Source organism: Rhinatrema bivittatum, chromosome 5 (assembly GCF_901001135.1).
Source record: "Rhinatrema bivittatum chromosome 5, aRhiBiv1.1, whole genome shotgun sequence".
Classification (NCBI taxonomy): Eukaryota; Metazoa; Chordata; class Amphibia; order Gymnophiona; family Rhinatrematidae; genus Rhinatrema; species Rhinatrema bivittatum.
This window is the reverse complement of record NC_042619.1, coordinates 51,884,224-51,902,106: the sequence shown is the minus strand read 5'-3', so window position 1 is coordinate 51,902,106 and position 17,883 is coordinate 51,884,224. Positions and strand designations below refer to the sequence as shown.

Genomic DNA, 17,883 nt, shown 5'->3' with positions numbered 1-17,883 from the left:
CTGTCAGTAACAAACTATTTGACTCTTGATTTATGCTTTAGTCTACTTCGTAAAAGCTCCTTGATGCAATTATAATCTTATGTGCATTTGAGAATAAATTATCCTTTAAGGCTCTTGTTGAAGCCTCCCAGCACTATCTCTGGAGTTGTGCAATTAGATTACAGTACTCTGCAGCCTACTTTCAGTCAGTTTGCTTGTTTCTTTTGTTTTACTTGACTTTCGTGTTTATTATTTCAGAGTCTTGGGAGTATCCCATGGCAGATTTATTTCCAAAGAGTTCTTTCGGCATCATCCACCACCCAAGCAAGAATCGCAACCTCTGTTGGCGCATTTGGGTGCTTTTTTATGGCTGTCCCATCTGTTCTCTTTGGTGCAGTAGCAGCATCCACAGGTGTGCCAAAATCATTCTTTTTAAATATATTTTGCATGAAAGGAAAATGACTAATGCGCATAATTTACAAAGCACTTTTTTTTATCCCCATAGACACAGAGATGTCAATATTCAAAGCGCATTCAGGGCTATGTATCTATATAAGTATAGCTTATGCGCCACTAAATATGCACCTATGTTCTGCAGCCACTGCTTAGCCACATAAGTCACTTATAAGGGTAAAAAGTTAGCTGCATAAGCTGTGGGCCTGTAGTGGGCAAATTGGGGGTGGAGCAAGTAGGCCGCACAATATATGCAGCTAACTAGAGATATTCAATCTTAGCCTCATAAGTTAACTGGCTAAGGCCTAGAGTCATCAAATTGCTATGTGTCTTCGCAGGAGGTGTCCCACTATTGCGTGAGTTGTTGACACGATAGTGAGGCCCTGCCTCTGAAAACACATTGTGGCTCCATGGTGTGTTCTTCTGTGTCATGGCCAAACACTGCAACCCAAAGGAACATGGTGATTGGCCCTTTAATGCAATGGTGGGCCTAATCTCATGGGGAAAGACATCATCTTAAAGGTCCGCTGACTCCCCAAAAATTACCCATGACCAAACGGGGAGGTTGAGTGGGGGTCATTGCTAACCTCCACTTCAACTTGGGGCCACCAGTTGAGGCTGCCCTGACTCCCTTAAATTACAAATAAAGTTAAAAACATGTGCAAGGTGGCGGAGGTTGCCCCCCGATACACAATCCACCCTCCCCTCCCCTGACCCTCTGAGAACCATAGCCAAAGATACCCCCTGGCCCCCCCCCGAACCCCCGATTGCCTCACCCAAAGATTCCCCCTGCCCCCTGGCCCCCCAAGAGCCATAGCCTCTTCCTTCACCTCAGCCTCCCTCCAGAAATCTCCTTAGCTTCTCCAAGATCCAAAATGGCGCCGACCTCACCTTACCCCAGCTATGTGACTGACGTAAGGTCCTGGGATTGGAATCAGGCTATGTGGGGTAAGATGAGGTCGGCGCCATTTTGGAAAATGGTGCTGACTGGGACAGGTGCGAAAATGCACCCATCCCCACCCTGGGATTGTGGAGAAGGTAAGGGGGTCTCTGGAGGGGGCAGGCGGAAGGGGGGCTATGGCTCTCAGGGTGCAAGGGGGTATCTTTGGGTGAGGAAATCGGGGAATCGGGGGGTTCTGTGGCTGAGGCAATCAGGAGCTCAGGAGGGAGGGAAATCTTTGGGTGAAGCTATTAGAGGGGGAAGTGGAATCTTGGGCTATGGCAATCGGGGTGGTCAGGGGAGAGGGGAGGGGATTTTGGGTTATGGCAATCAGGGGAGCTGGGGATAGGGGGGATTTTGGGCTATGTCTCTCGGGGGGGGGTCAGGGGAAGGGGATCTTGGGCTATGGCAATTGGGGGGATCTTTGGGTAAGACAATTAGGGGGGCTGGGGTGGGGGAGGGGGATCTTGGGCTATGGCAATCGGGGGGGCCTGGGGAGAGGGAGGATTGTGTATTGGAGGGGCTGCTGCTGCCGCACATAAGCTTTTAACTTTATATGTATTTTGGGGAGTCAAGACCGCCTCGACTGGCAGCTCCAGGTTGAAATGGGGGTCCGTAGTGACCCCCACTCAATCTCCCTATTTGGTCACATTTCTTTTCACCTGCCTTTTTAAATGTGCAGCGGGAGCCTCGGGATCCTCAGGATCCTCGGGGCCTGGAGTACTGTGTTCAGTTCTGGAGACCGTATCTACAAAGAGACAGAGACAAGATGGAAGCGGTACAGAGAAGAGCGACCAAAAAGGTGGAGGGTCTTCATCGGATGTCATACGAAGAGAGATTGAAGAATCTAAATATGTACACCCTGGAGGAAAGGAGGAACAGGGGTGATATGATTCAGACCTTCAGATACTTGAAAAACTTTAACGATCCAAAGACAACGACAAACCTTTTCTGTCAGAAAAAAATCAGCAGAACCAGAGGTCATGAGCTGAGGCTCCAGGGAGGAAGACTAAGAACCAATGTCAGGAAATATTTCTTCACGGAGAGAGTGGTGGATGCCTGGAATGCCCTTCCGGAGGAAGTGGTGAAGTCCAAAACTGTGAAGGACTTCAAAGGGGCATGGGATAAACACTGTGGATCCATCAGGTCTAGAGGAAGTGTATAAAGAGGAAGCAGCAAAACACTGCACGGAGCGGCAGTAGCCACAGAGGCATTCACGGAGCGGGATGGCAGTGGCCAGTGGTTGGTGTTCCACCCTCACGGAGAGGAAGGATGGAGGCCTGCCATCTCCATATTTAAAAAACAAAACAAAAAAACAGGGGTGGGCAAGAGTATGTAAAATTAACGAAGAGTTCATAAGCTATAGGTATTACCAATTATTAGGCTTATTCAATATTTGTTGATAGATAATGTGACTTTCAATGCATACTTCACTTTCAATACATATCCAACATTGCTCTCTGCTTCAACAGCAGGGGAGAAGAAAAACTAATACTTCACGCATATCCAGCATAGCTCTCTGCTTCAACGGCAGGGGAGAAGTAAAACTAATACTTCACGCATATCCAGCATTGCTCTCTGCTTCAACAGCAGGGGAGAAGTAAAACTAATAGTTCACGCATATCCAGCATAGCTCTCTGCTTCAACGGCAGGGAGAAGTAAAACTAATAGTTCACGCATATCCAGCATAGCTCCCTGCTTCAACGGCAGGGGAGAAGTAAAACTAATAGTTCTCACACATCCAGCATAGCTCTCTGCTTCAACGGCAGGGAGAAGTAAAACTAATAGTTCACGCATATCCAGCATAGCTCCCTGCTTCAACGGCAGGGAGAAGTAAAACTAATAGTTCACGCATATCCAGCATAGCTCCCTGCTTCAACGGCAGGGGAGAAGTAAAACTAGTAGTTCACGCTTATCCAGCATAGCTCTCTGCTACAATGGCAGGGGAGAAGAAAAACAACCAATAAGGGCTAAATAACATAGTCTGGGTAAAACAAATAAGCATGGGTGTAGCTTGCTTATTGCGGCGGTTACTACCCCTAACTAATCAAACTTAATATTTCACTTGGATGCAGCTCCATCACTGCTCTCTGCATTAATGGTGGGGGTGAAAGGGAAATAGAACCAAAGGTTACTAGGAGCCAAGAGAAACAGATAAGTATGAGAGAAAAAGAAGTGTGAAGCTTGCTGGGCAGACTGGATGGGCCGATTGGTCTTCTTCTGCCGTCGTTTCTATGTTTCTATGATCCATGTTAGGGTCCTGGGCCTCCTGCTGCACATCTAACGCATGCCAAGGAGGTGTAGTTATTTTATCGCAGCTGACCACCTTCTTGGTTGTCCGTGAAAAAATATAAGCATAGAATTGCCTAGTCAGGGCCGGTGAAAGCACTAGGCGAACTAGGCCTGGGCCTAGGGTGCTGAGCATTAGTGGGCGCCGAGCCGCTGATGGCCGACATGAAGGCTCATGCGGCCGCCGGTGGACCTCATCGGACTGGCGGCTGAGCAGTGAACTATTGCTGTGCTGTGTGCTGGATACACGTGCTCACGTCAACACGGCCCGAAGAAAAAGGTCACGTCTAAACGTGCAGATGCTCCTCCTCCTTCCTGCTCGCGCGGCCCCGGAAGAAAAATGTCGCTGGAGTCGCATGGGCAGGAAGGAGGAGGAGCATCAGCCGCGTGTAGAAAAGAAGCAGTGCTTACGGGCCGCCGCAAATCCCAAGTAGTATGATGAGCTGTAAGGGAAACATTCAAGCTCCATTGTTTGGGGGAATTTCAGTGGATGCACAGAGTTACAGAACTGGAGGTGCAGGATTTATATTGACATTCTGTCCCTTCCTATAAATTCCAGACTTCACTCTCATAGCCATATAGAATTAGTTGAATGAGGCTATCAAATAATTTTATAGTAGTTTTACTAGAAGTGTGAAAGTGGCCAGCTTTTTAAAATTACGTAGAAGACCCTTTGGACTTTTTTATTAACACTTTTTTTTTTATAACCAATTTTAAAGCAGGATCCATGCTATAAAGGTGGGTGTGATGAAGAAATGTCATTTTGGCTCCCCCCCCAAAAAAAATTCTTCTTTCTAGAGACACCACTGATTTTCTGTGACCTTAAGCATTAGTACAAGAAGGATTACGGAGGGGATGCTGGAGAGGCACACAAATGCATTGGCCCCCGGGCGCCGGAGACCCTTGGTGCGCCACTGGGTGCGAGCCATATGGGGCCGCAAGCAGTGGCAAAGAGGAGTGGAGAGTTGGCGGGCCGCAAGCAGTGCCCAACCTGCTCGCAACCCAGAAAACCACACAGTCAGCGGGCGTGATCTAGAATGAGGTAGGAGTCGGGGCTGAGACCGGGGGGGGGGCAGTGCAAAAGGGGGGGGGGGCGCAAGGGAGAAGGCTCGCCTAGGGTGCCTAATCCCCTTGCATCGGCCCTGTGCCCAATAATGACCTTTTTTGCATGTATTTGCATTATTCATGCATGCAAATTGCATGCAAAGAAGGTCATTGTAATAGAGGGTATCTGGGCAGGGACATGCAAAATATTGCTTATATCGCGCAATATAACACGCGTTAGAGCCTTTTATCACACGTTAGGGCCCTAACACATTTTGATGAATGATCCTATAAGCTAGACATGCATAAAGCAGGTCTAAACTTAGCCGGTTATAATTTAAATGGCTAAGCACGAATATATATGCGTATATTCAGCGACATAGCAGTGCTGCCGAATATACTTTGTAACTTCGCTAGAATTTTAAGGGGTACCCCCTTGAAATCAGTCACTAGACAGCCCTAGATCAGGAATGGGAAAACTACATCCCATGGGTCAAACTCGGCACCTCTTCCTCCTCAATTTGCCGCATTAGATCCAGCCCACCGGCACCTTCAATGTCATCAACAATGATCTGACATGGCAGACATTTGTTGATGACTTCAACCTGGATGTAGACAGCCAGATGTGACGTCGCTCTCAGAGGGAGCAGCAGGGCAGGAAGATGAGGTGCATCGCCCAGCCATAGAGAGACCCGTGCAGCCACTGGTGGACCCCATCCCACCAGCAGTGAAGGAAAGAATGGGCCGCCAGTGGACCCCATCCCCCTGGCGGCGAAGAAAGGAAGAGGTCTATCTCTTCACTTTGCCCTGTGGTGCAGAAGCTGTGCATCCCCATTGCTGGGCGAACTGAGCGCATCTCGTAGTCTGTGCAGGCCTCGCAGTGTTAAAAGATTGCGATACACAAGATCAGCATGGAAGAAGTGCTACACCTGCAAATTTTTAATAACATGTGGCTTGCAGAAAGGAAGAGCAGCAGAGTGGGCTTGGACAATGATTTGTTCCTCTCCAGCACGCGGCAGCGATGACAGCATCAGTGAAGGAGCAACAGAGGCTCTGACTGAGACTGCCATGTGTGTGAGTGAGACAGATAATGAATAGGTGCCTGGGCATCTGTGTGTATGCGTATGTAAGAATGAATGGGTACCTGCCTGGGTGTGTTTGTGTCAGAATGAATGGGTGCCTGCCTGGGGGTCTGTGTGTATGAGAATTAATGGGAGCTTGCTTGGGGGTCTGTATGTGTTTGAGAGAATGAATGGGAGCCTGCCTGGAGGTCTGTGTGTGTGTGTGTGTGTGAGAATGAACAGGAGCTTGCCTAAGAAGGGGTGTGTGAGAATGAATGGGGTGTGTGTGTCAGGAAAACAGCGAGAGTGAGAGTAAGTGCCTGTTTGTGTGTGTGTGGGTGTGTGTGTGTGAGAGAGAGCCAGAGAATACATGATTGTTTGTGTGTGGGTCGGTAGATAAGAGAGCAATGTGTGTGGATGAGAGAGAGCCTATGTATATGAGTGGATGAGAGAGCATTGTGTATATGAGTGGATGAGAGAGCATTGTGTATATGGGTGAGGGAGAGCATGTGAGTATGTGTGTGGTCTTTTTAGTTAGCATCAGAGGAATATAGATGCTGTTTTTTCTTATCCCTGGTGAGGCCTCCTTGCCTCATCATGACATTTATTTTGTAGGAGTCCTCTCACTGCAGTCCCTGCCAGAGGATCTCCCCCATATTTTTTTGCAGTGAGATAGATTTTGACAGATCCCTTTTTGGGGTCGCCTGGAAAGGGGCTGAACACCTGACAGCATGAGATTTTCAGTGGCTAAAATGTATCCTATTTTTTAAAGGATCCTGCTGTTTAAACCTTCACCCTTTTTTGAGATGGCTTCCCTGGACACAAAGGACAAGAGCTGAAAAACTGTGAGCCCTGATCTACTCCCTAGATGGGGAAAGCAACAGTGACAGTACAGCAGCAGTCACTGAGAGATTTATTTTGTGGCAAGCAAGTATTCTGGTATTGTTTTATAGGGGATCCAGGGCCAGGATAGCTTGTTTTCCAATTATCCAAGACTTTTCCTTCTGAGAAGTCACCTCTATCTAAATGTTGAAAAGACTGTGCAAGATCTTTGGAGACCCCTGCAAGATCTCTACCCCTCTGGGACCTGGACACAGGCTGGGTGACCGGAGATGAACATCTGAACCAAGGTCTGTGGATGGTCGAGTGTTGAGTAGTCTTAAAATTATAAATGACACTTTTCATTATTATTATTATAAGATACTCTATTGGGAGGGAGGGGGTATCCTGTTCCCAGGTAAATCTCCAGGAATATCTGAGTAGAGTGCACTTACCAAAGGTCACTACTGAACAGAATGAGCAGCTCAGGGCTCCCATAACTTTGGAGGAACTTGAGAGGGCAGTAAAATGGCTTTCAACACGTAAATACCCAGGGCCTGATGGCTTTCCTCTTGATTTCTACATGAAAGTTTTTCCTGATGTGGCTGTTTTGATGGCTGGCATGTTTGACCACCTTAGGGTCAACCCACAATGTCTGCATACTCTCACAGATGTCACTATAGTACTAATTCACAAAAAAGGGCTGGAGGAAATTGACCCAGGCTCTTACCGACCTAATTCCCTATTGTGTTGACATTAAGGTCATTAAGGTGCTTCAGTTAAGACTGGAAGATAGTCTTCCCCAATTAGTACACTTTGATCAGACAGGGTTTATTAAAGGATGCATGTCCACTGCAAATACTAGGAGGGCCTTTCACATCGTTTCGCTGACCCAACAACAGAGGATACAAGGAGTATTGTTATCTTTAAGATGCTGAAAAAGCCTTCAATAGGCTTTAGTGGCCTTTCCTATTTGAGACATTGCATTGTTAGAGCCTAGATCCAATGTTTGTGGATTGGATCTGGGCTTTATATGCACACCCTATGGCCCAGGTATTAACTAATGGTCTCCTCTCTGATTCCTTTGCAATTCGTCATGGCACAAGGCAGGGATGTCCTCTTTCACCTCTCCTGTTTGACCTGATTGAGATATTAGCTCAGCTGATTCGAGTAGATGAGAAGATTAAAGGGTTTCAATTGTTCGGCTGAAATCATAAAATAAACCTGTATGCGGACAATGTCTCTGTGTCCAAGGTTTTGCAGGTGCTGGAGGATTATGGAAACATGTCGGGTTACAGAGTTAATTATCAGAAGTCTGAACTATTCCCTTTGGGAGGGATTTCCATGCAGCTAATACCAGAATGCATCAGGCAATTTCAGGTAGTCTAGGAGAGTTTCAAGTACCTAGGCATTTTTGTTCCCCAAAATTGGCAAGATATATATAAAACAAATTATGCACTGAATAAATGGACTGGTCTCCTGGTTACCTGAGCAAGGCTTATAGGGATACTTAAATGAACATACTGCCTAGATTGATATATTTATTCCAACATGTATCTATTTATTTACCTAAAAAGTTTTTCAATAACCTTAATGGGCATACGTCAAGGTTCATCTAGCAAAATAGGACTCCCTGAGTGAAATTAAGTATTCTTCGGTGCACAAAGAATGGGGATGGAATGTCCTTGCCTAACTTGATAGGGTAGTACTGGCCTTCCAGGCTGGTGTGCCTGAAGGTTGAGCAGAGATTATACCCAGCCATGGGCGTCTCATGAGTTGGGCAAGGCCGGGGCTTGGATTTGGCCATTTTGCCTTGCTGTCCCCCATGTCACTTCAGGCTCGTAAGGCTACATGTGAATGCCCCATTATTGCACACACTATGATGGTGTGGAGAGGGTTGTGGCAAAGCTCTAAGGCTAAACAAATGGAATTATGCTCGAATGGTGGTGTTAAGGGACAACTCGTCTTTGTCTCTAGCTACTTTTCACCTGGATTTGGCTAGTTAGGGGACAGAAGGGTTTACAGCATCTGGGACAACTGTAGGATGAAGGTTGGATTTCTTTTGAGGATCTGCAGGATGAGTTTTATTTAGAAGAGGGATCTAGATAGTGCTATGATAGAATAAAGACTCATTTAATTCTGAAGGAGTAACATGGGTAAGGCAGATGGCCTCACGAATAACAGGTGCTCATGGTGTCTGGCCCTAACGCCATCATATTAACCCTTGAAGGGCAGGAGACCGATGTGGCCCTGATGGTTCAGTGGAATGGGGAGCTGGGGTTGTAATTGACAGAAAGGGATTGGATAGGTATTTGGAAAAGAATACATAAAACTTCAATCTGTAGTTGTAGATCAGAGCTGATGTACAAATTGCCTTGGTGAGGAGATGCTTCTCTGCAGGGGCTTCTAGGCTGTGTTGGAGAGGCTGTGGGGAGGAGTGTAGTGGGCATGTCCATTGGTGATGTCTTTTTAGAAAAAGGTTGGAGCGATTTTGGCAGAAATAATAGGTTACCCTGTAGGCTTATATCCAGCATTGTGCTTACTTGGTTTTTGGGCTGATGTATCCCTGATGAGTGCCCAGCGTAAACTTAGCTATCACCTCATTCATACTGCTAGATTTGCTATTGCATCACATTGGAAGTCTCAACTGCTCCTTTCTCATTGATTTAAAAAAACAAAAAACTCATATTACAGATATTGAGAAAATGACATATGCTTTTCACAAGAAGTTGTTTATAAATGACAAGGTGTGGAAGCCCTACTGGAAGTACTTGGAAAGGAATGATGGAGGTTTAGTTTAATGCTGAACTGTAAAGGCTCTTGGAGATGTTTTACTCTCAGACTTATGTCCAGAGATGTTATTTTTTTGTCTTTTATCTGCAAAATTATTGCTCTGCTCGTGTTTGTATTCTCTATGCTGTCTGCTTACTGTTTAAATAAAATGTAAAAAAAAAAAAAAAAATGGACAGGTAGCACCGGAAGTTTCCCAGGTTTTGGCCACCCCACATAATTTTGGTGCCCTAGGCAACCACCTAATTTGCCTAATAGAAGAACCAGCCCTGGGTTTTGCACATAGTTTTGTGTGCGTAGGCCCCAGGTTGATTTTTCAAAAGGGCTATTTATGTGCACAAAACTGAATTTTATGTGCGTACATCATTTTGAAAATAAAGGCCATAATGAAAAACAGACCTTAGTAAATCTGACCCCAAAAGTGCTGCATTGAGCTCAAAGGTTATTCTTACCATTTTCAGAAATCATTTTTAAGGATATTGAGTGCTTCACAGTCAACTTTTTATTACTGCAGTAGCAGATGTCTTTTTTGTGTTTTCTAAGAATTAAGGCAATTAATTCTAACCTCTGGGCTAAGATCCTCATAAGGAGTCCATAGGCACACAAATAAACTTGGTATTTAAGATATCCTTTTCCCACACAGTCCATTAGCCCCCAACTTCTCCGGGATTCCTCATATGGGTAGAGAACAATCTCCTAGGCCCCGAGTGTTGATCTTGCACACTTCCTGTGGTTAAATAGTAATAATCATGTTGGACTCTGATGGATAGATTCCAATGTAACTTTACTGGTAGGTGATTTTAAGGTTGAATATAGTCCTCTCTACAAGACCAATCTTCACACAGTCCATAACACAAACATTACTATAAATCTGTGACGCTGTAGTCTCTTATTTATTTATTTGATTTATATTTTGCTTTACAGGCACTTCAAAGTGGATTACATTCAGGTATTGTAGGTACAGTATTTATTCAATATATATATTCCTAGCCAGATTCCTTCCTTGCTTAGGGCAGTTTTGAAGCGTCTTGCTTGGGATGGCTACTCTGGTGTGGAGATGGATCAAATTCAGTTTCCCGTTTACAATACCTTTGATCACAGGGCAGGCTCCAGTACAGGCTGCAGGTCGGTGGGGCAGACTGTAGATTAGGCTGCAGGCCCTCGGGTTAGGCCAGAGATTAGGCCATGGGCCCAATGGGCAGATCATGGCCCATGAAGTTTTGGGTTTTGTTTTTTTTTTAAAAACAAAACGAAAACCAACTAAATTTCCATTGATTTTTTTATTCATTCCATTTTGAAAACATAATGAAACAACAGAGGAAATGTCACTGCGATGAATGCACATCCCTAATATTTGCAGTACTTAAATAATGAATGATTAACGCAGTGTCTAAGCTGTATCAGAGTACCAGAGCTATCAACTAATTCCAGGTTACAAGGGACATAATTGCTTTCACCTTCCTTCTGAAAGCAGGGCTACCTACAACAATGTTTGCACCCATACATTTGGGCAGAATCATTCATTAAAAACCTGTTGTACTCTTAATTTTACTACATTTAAATATGTTCTTTCTATATAAAAGAAATGTACGGCCAATGCCATGGCTCAGGTTGTAAGAGAGTCTTGTTTGTATTTCCTGTCTAATGGGACTGGCAGGGTTTGGGTGCACAGCAGAGGTGACATGCTTGAGACCAGGGAGGATAGGCAGATTGCTATCATTACTGCAGTGGCCCCTGTTGGTCATAAAGCAGATCTAAAGGTAAGTATTGAAGGCAACTTCCCTCCAGCCCTCAGGACCAGCAAAGGTGCTTATGACACACAGGCATGCCACCTTGGGTAGAGAGATGTATAAAGAAGGAAAAAGGAAAGAGAAACTGAAATCAGAATAGGTCTCTTGTCTGCAGAATGAACTTTAATATATACGGACAAGGCCAAGATGGGCAGAGTACAAGGTCCAAAAAAGGCACAAAGGATACCAATTTTTGCAACAGAAAGCAATAGGGATTTGCATTCATTAAATGAATACCAAAAATACAATGAATGAATCCATACCAAATAGAACAAACTGAAAGTAGCCTCCCTTGAAAATACTGAAAATTTGGGGGGTATGTTCTTATTTGTTATATTTTAGTGAAGGAAAAAAAAACAAACAAGATCTCCCGCAGCCCCAATCATCTTAACTTGAGGCAGGCCTGCCTGGGAGGGCCTCACCAGGCCACTCCAACCCCAGCTTCTTCTACAAAATACATCCAGTTCATGGCCCTGGCCTACTGTGCTGGGCTTCCCTGGGACAATCCGGAGTTGCCCCTGGCACCTCCTGCCCCCCCTGTCCAAATTTGCTGGGGCCAGAGAGCTCCAGCCTAGGCTACCACTTACCCCCTTCCTGGGTCCTATGGAAAAGCCTAAAGGGCAGGAGTGAAACCTACTTGTTCTTGCCCTCATCTGAAAGTTTAAAAACGGTTCTGTCTACCTGGAGGATGGCGTCAACATCAGTGCCGCCCTCCAGATAGAGGGCACCATTTTTAAAGTTCTGGACCGGGGGCAGAAACAAATGGGCTTCACTCCTGCCCTTTAGGATTTTCCAAAGGACCTAGAAAGTGGATAAGTAGACTGAAATGGGAACTCCCCTGCCCCCAAAAGTCTGTATTAGGGGGGTAATAAGGGTCCAGGTAGGTCCAGCTAAGCAGGACCTGGCCAATGGTTAAATATTGGCAGGGTGAAAGGTCGGTTGGTGCCATTTTTTAAATCAGTTCTAGTTTTATTTGTTTTGGGTGTTTGTTTTTGGGTTTTGTTTTTTGGTTTGGTTTGGGAAATGAACCAAATAAAAAAGTAAAAATGTTAACCAGAAAAACCCATCACCTCCCCTCCTCAAAAAAAAACAAACAAACCAAATCAAAAATTTTAGGGCTGGACATTTTTAGAAAGGAATAATCTATGCAGACTTCAGAAAATGATCATTAAGTAATTGCAAAACAAAAGTGAAGATTCGTTCAAATAATTAAAATAGTCCTTATTGCTGTAACAAAATTTAGCATAAATTGTAGGCTTCAATAGACGCATCTTCTAGGAGTGCTGGCACTCAAAATTTAGCCCCATCATCATCAATTAAAAAGTGCAAACAGCATAAAACACAGACCATATAAAACCTGTTGCTGATGTAAAACTGGAACTTATTTACAGAGAACAATGATAATCAGTTGATAAATTCAACTTGCATGGAAATATAGCACCTAGTTTGAAAATCCATTTACTTTATATTGGATTTCCAACACATTCAATCACATAAAAATTAATGTAGCTTTGGTTCAACATTGGAAACTTTATGGTCTTCCTCTAGTATACTTAATTCCTACTGCTTAACCTCTACCAGTGTTTCTTATCAGCAAATGGTTCTGCAGTACAAAATAGCTCTTATTTGACTATTCCTTAAAGTGAATGTGTTGGGAGGAAGATCTCTAGAGGGAATATAGCCCTAATATGTAAGCCTGAGTCTTTGAGTGTGGGGAGGTCTTATGAACGTGCAGTAGAAGAAGAATTGGGAGTCCAAGGAAATGGGACTCATCCCTGGGTTCTAGGAGTGTTCCGGAAGGCCTTCTGATTTCTAGTCCAGGCATGGCCTCTGTTTTACAATGAATGCCGCTGTTCCCAAGAACTGTTCCTAGACACAATCAGCCTAATCTCTTATCCAGAGCCCTAGAAGAAATCTTGGATACAGTTGTATACCAGAATTGCTCTCTGTCAAAGATAAGCCTATGCTGCTGCACTCAGGGCTATGAGTGAATAATTCCTGTTTTTATCATGGGGTCAAGCTAGAGATTTTGTTTGCTTTGACCAGTGCAGCTGCTGAAGTTCTAATGGCTGTGCTGCTATTAATGTTTGGGATTTGTTTACCCAAGGCTATCCCTCAGTATTTCAGCACTTATGATCTTGTGACTTCATCCTTTTTGTTTTGATTACTGCTAATTTTTACTGCTGATATTTTCAGAAGAGAAAATAAAGTTACAAATTGAAACCATAATCTATTGTGTGAGACTCCTTTTGTGAATCCCAAGGTTGTAGGTTTGATGAATAAGAGATGTTCTGAAGGTCTTAAAAGGTCCACTTTGGTGAAAGCAGTTAGATGGTCACAGAGGAGATAAAATGGGAAGCTGTATTTTTTCCTTGCCCTTGTCCTCTCGAACAATCCTCACACAAATGACTCTTAAATTGCACACTATTGATAGCTTTCTGTAATAGCTTTCTGTAAATATTGTATATAGCCCTTTGTAATTAACTTCCCTATTTACCTCTCAAAGTTGATGTTCCCTTTCCTTTCTTACTGCACTATGTATTTACTCCCTCCCTTTTCCCCTCCCTGTTAATTGTATTTCTATCTTTCAGTTACAATGTAAACCGGTATGATGTTTGCATACTAATACTGGTATATAAAAGCATTAAATAAAATAAATAAATAAGAAATTCCCACTCCCTCATTCACTCTGAGCCTAGTCCAATCCAACAACGTACTCAACCATTTTTTGAACACTCAACATCAGGACTTTTTATTTATAATATGCCCCAAGCAATGGTGACATTAAGTTGCCACTTGTTCATCTGACATGTAGAAAGATGTCTATAGATCAATAATGTGTTCACCTTTCTCCTAAGTGCGTGATAAGGCAGGCAAAAAGAGAATTTGAAAAGAAGCTGGCCGTAGAGGAAAAACTCATAATAAAACCTTTTAATATATCTGCAGCAGGAAGCCTGTGAGGGTGTCAGTTGGACTGTTAGATAATCAAGGGGTTAATGGGTCACTTTGCTGCACCGGAGGTGGACCCTTGGGCTGAGGTGGGGTTGACGCTACCCGCAGGAGGGATCCAACAGGTCCCCACCGTCGGCAGGCAGAGAGGGCTGATGGACGGAGGCCGGCTGGCGCTCCACCAATATCAGCCCTCGTTCCCCACAGGTTGAGCCTTTGGGTGTCGGGGCTGGCTGGATTTAGGTGGCCTCCGTCTGTGGTCATTGATGGGTCAATCAAGGTCAGCCCAGAGGCAGCAACAGGTAGAGGTATCAGTCTGTACTGGATGAGGAGGAATCCCGGAGACCCGGGCACCAATAGGAACACAGTCTGATAGAGGGTGCCCGAACAAGAATAAGCCACATCCAGGACAAACGTTGAAGAGGTGTCGTTGAGCAAGCTGGGTTCAAGGCTGACGGCAATCTGGGAGCAGTGGCAAGCAAGGCTGAGGTCTGGATAAGGAGAGAGTCAAATGGATGGTCAGACAAAGCAGAAGTCCAGGGCTGGAGAGAGGCAACGGAGTAGTCAGACAATGCAGAGGTCCGGGGCAGGAGAGAGGCAATGGAGTAGTCAGGCAATGCAGAGGTCCGGGGCTGGAGACAGGCAACGGAATAGTCAGGCAATGCAAAGGTCCGGAGCTGGAGAGAGGCAACGGAGTAGTGAGGCAATGCAGAGGTCAAACCAGGTCAGCAATCCAAAGGAGAGACGAAGGAACAGGAACGCAGGAACGAGGAAACAGGAACGAAGACAATCAGGATCAGGAACCAGGAACAGACGAAGCAACAAGTACTTGACTAGCGAGGGGACCTGTTGCAAAGGCAATTTAAGAGAGCGAAGCCCGGGCTTATATATCGGAGCTCCGCTGACGTCATCATCCAGGGCCGTGGCTAGGTTCCCGCCGCGGGCCCTATTTAAGGTTTAGCTGTGCGCGCACGCTCGCCTAGGGAGGGGAGCAGCACTGGGCAGAACGGCGTCTCTCCGTGGGCCACGCGGAGAGGCCCAACACAGAGCACCAGGAGCTGTAGCAGAGTCGGAGGCACCAGGGACAGCCCAAGGATGGAGCCGGCGGCCCACAGCCGCCAGAGATGAGGGACCAGGCACTGGATTACTTTGAAAGAGGTGAGGGGGCCGAGCCACGGGTCTTCCGTAGCCAGCACACGTAACACACTTAGAGAAGATAAGAACATAGAGGAATGACTAAATTAATTCTTTGCTTTGGTCTTTACTGAAAATGATATTGGGAAGATACCTGTGCTAGAAACGGTATTTAATGGGATGCTTTGGAAGAAGTGAACAAATCACAGAGAAACTGGAAAATATTATAGGGCAGACTTACAAACTAAAGAGTAACAAATCACCTGGACCAGCTAGTTTACACTCCAGAGTTCTAAAAGAACTCAGAAATAAAATTACAGATCTATTACTAGCAACTTGTAACCTGTCATTAAAATCATCTATTGTACCTGAAGATTGGAGGGTGACCAGTGTGATGCCGATCTTTAAAAAGGGCTCCATGGGTGAGCCATGAAACTACAGACTGTTGAGTTTGACTTCAGTGCTGAGAAAACCATAGAAACTATTCTAAAGAATTAAATCATATTGAAAGGCATGGTTTAATGGGACTCAGCCAGCATGGATTTACACAAGGGAAATCTTGCCTCACAATCTACTACACTTTTTGAAGGGGATTAATAAACATGTATGTAACCCTTTAATCGAGGTTTTGCTGTTTCTCCTAGGACCATAAAAGTATTTATTCTCTAGGGCTGTTTTTTCAAGCATATTTCCTCTCTGAATGAGTGTACAGAAAACTCCCTCAGAGTACCTTAAAGGACCGGTCCTGTCCAGCTGCCTTGCCAGTCCTCCTTAAGACTGAGACCCACAGAGAATCCTGGGTGAAGGGAGAAACCCTTCACTAGAGTATAAGACCTCAAGGCCTAGAAGAGTTAAGCGGGTCCCTGCTTTCCTATCCCCAGAGAGTTATGCAACTTGGAGGCAGCTCAGTAAGCAGGGAAGATGGAACAGGTGATCCAAGTCCTTGCTACTGGCCAGCACCAATTACAAAATGCCCTGCAAATGCAAATTAATCAGCAGCAGGCATTGCAAGAGCAAGTGACACAGCAGCATACAGTTCTAATGCAGATAGCCCAATTGGCCATAACCAGTCTAACTTCAGTGTCACCGACACTCCTTAAGATGAACCCTGATGGCTTTTTTTGAGCACACAACATGACTGGCAATTGGCCAGAGAACAGGTGGGCTACCTATCTGGGGAATCTACTCACCTGGCCTAGTCAAGATGCCAACCAAACAGCTAATCCAGAAGGGAGTTCCACCTACCTGTAAGTCAAGGCAACCATTCTAAAGAGAGCGGGGCTCACCCCAGAAGCCTACTAATAGTGATTTCGGCAGAGGATTCTACAGACTGGAGAAAACTCTAGGAACCTATTCCACAGGCTTAAAGATGCTGCCTGAAAGTGGCTGCACCCGGAAGGGAAAACTGGAGTGGAGGTAGCCAAAGTGGCTCTGCTGGAACAGTTCCAGGACAGCCTCGACCCGCCCATGCAGCAGTGGGTTTGCTGACACCCACGCCTTACTGTTGAAAAGGCCCTGGAAGTAACGGAGTCCTATCATCAGGCTCAGACCATGTCTGAATCGCCATGCTTCCGAGAGCAGCTCCTCAACTTGGATAGAGGACAGCGGAGTCCTAAGACTCAGAGGTTTCGACTGTCAGCAGCGCAGGTCTGCCCAGACTTTTCACCTCACCTGCAACCCTCAGTCAGACCGCCTTGCTTCAGTTGTAGCGAAAAGAGCCATTTCACCACAGACTGTCCCCACAGGGAAGATAAGGCGATGGACATTAATGCTGTCACACCACACTTTTGTAACTTTATGGATGTCTCCAGCCAAGGAGTTTCTACATTTATGATTTCAGTCGAGCTAGATGGTGTTCCAACAAGCTTAATTTGCATATTTGCAAATTATCACCCAATCTCCTCATTATGTTATATAGCAAAAATTCTTGAGACGTGTGTACTAAAACATCTTTCCTCATTTATCAAAAACTTCAACGTTCTTGACCAATATCTATTTGTTTTCCGTAAACTACACAATACAGAACTCCTATTGCAATCTTCCTTTGATCTAATCAGACGTGGATTTGAACAAGGCACAACTTTTATCTTGGTATTATTAAATATCTTGGCTGCTTTTGATACGATTGATCATAGTATCTTAAGAAATCGATTAAAATCAATAGGCTTAACAGGTAATGCTCTCAATTGGTTTTCATTATTCATAACTAATCGCACATTGCAAGTTAAAGTATAATCTCAAGTTTCCTCGTGGAAAACTATTACATCTGAAGTACCTCAAGGATCTGTGCTATCGGCTTTATTATTTAACATATATCTCACTCCACTGTGTCAAATTTTAGCCAGTTTCAATGTTCACTATCGACTATACACCGACGATATACAGTTTTTTTCCCTATTAAATCAACGTGGTCTGAAACCGAACAATTTTTATCCATTTATTGTTAACAATTCAAAACTGGTTATCAGCTAATAAACTTGCTCTTAATATTCAAAAACCAGAAATAATCTGTCTTTCAAGGTTTCCATCAGACTCCACTCCCTCTGACTTGTTGATTAATAATAATCCATCAATTAACTTTCTGAAGTTATCCGCAATTTAGGTATTCAAATTGATCAATCATTGAACATGCGAG

The 17,883-nt window shown here is 44.7% G+C and overlaps 1 protein-coding gene across 1 annotated transcript in view; it reads left to right on the top strand.

Annotated features, from left to right (window-relative positions):
• LOC115091497 (high affinity choline transporter 1-like) overlaps positions 1-17,883 on the top strand; it is an 86,293-nt gene that overhangs the window by 33,562 nt on the left and 34,848 nt on the right. Inside the window, exon 6 of the mRNA XM_029601708.1 lies at positions 238-391. Coding sequence (XP_029457568.1) covers positions 238-391 — 154 coding nt within the window. The remainder of the gene's footprint in view (positions 1-237; positions 392-17,883) is intronic.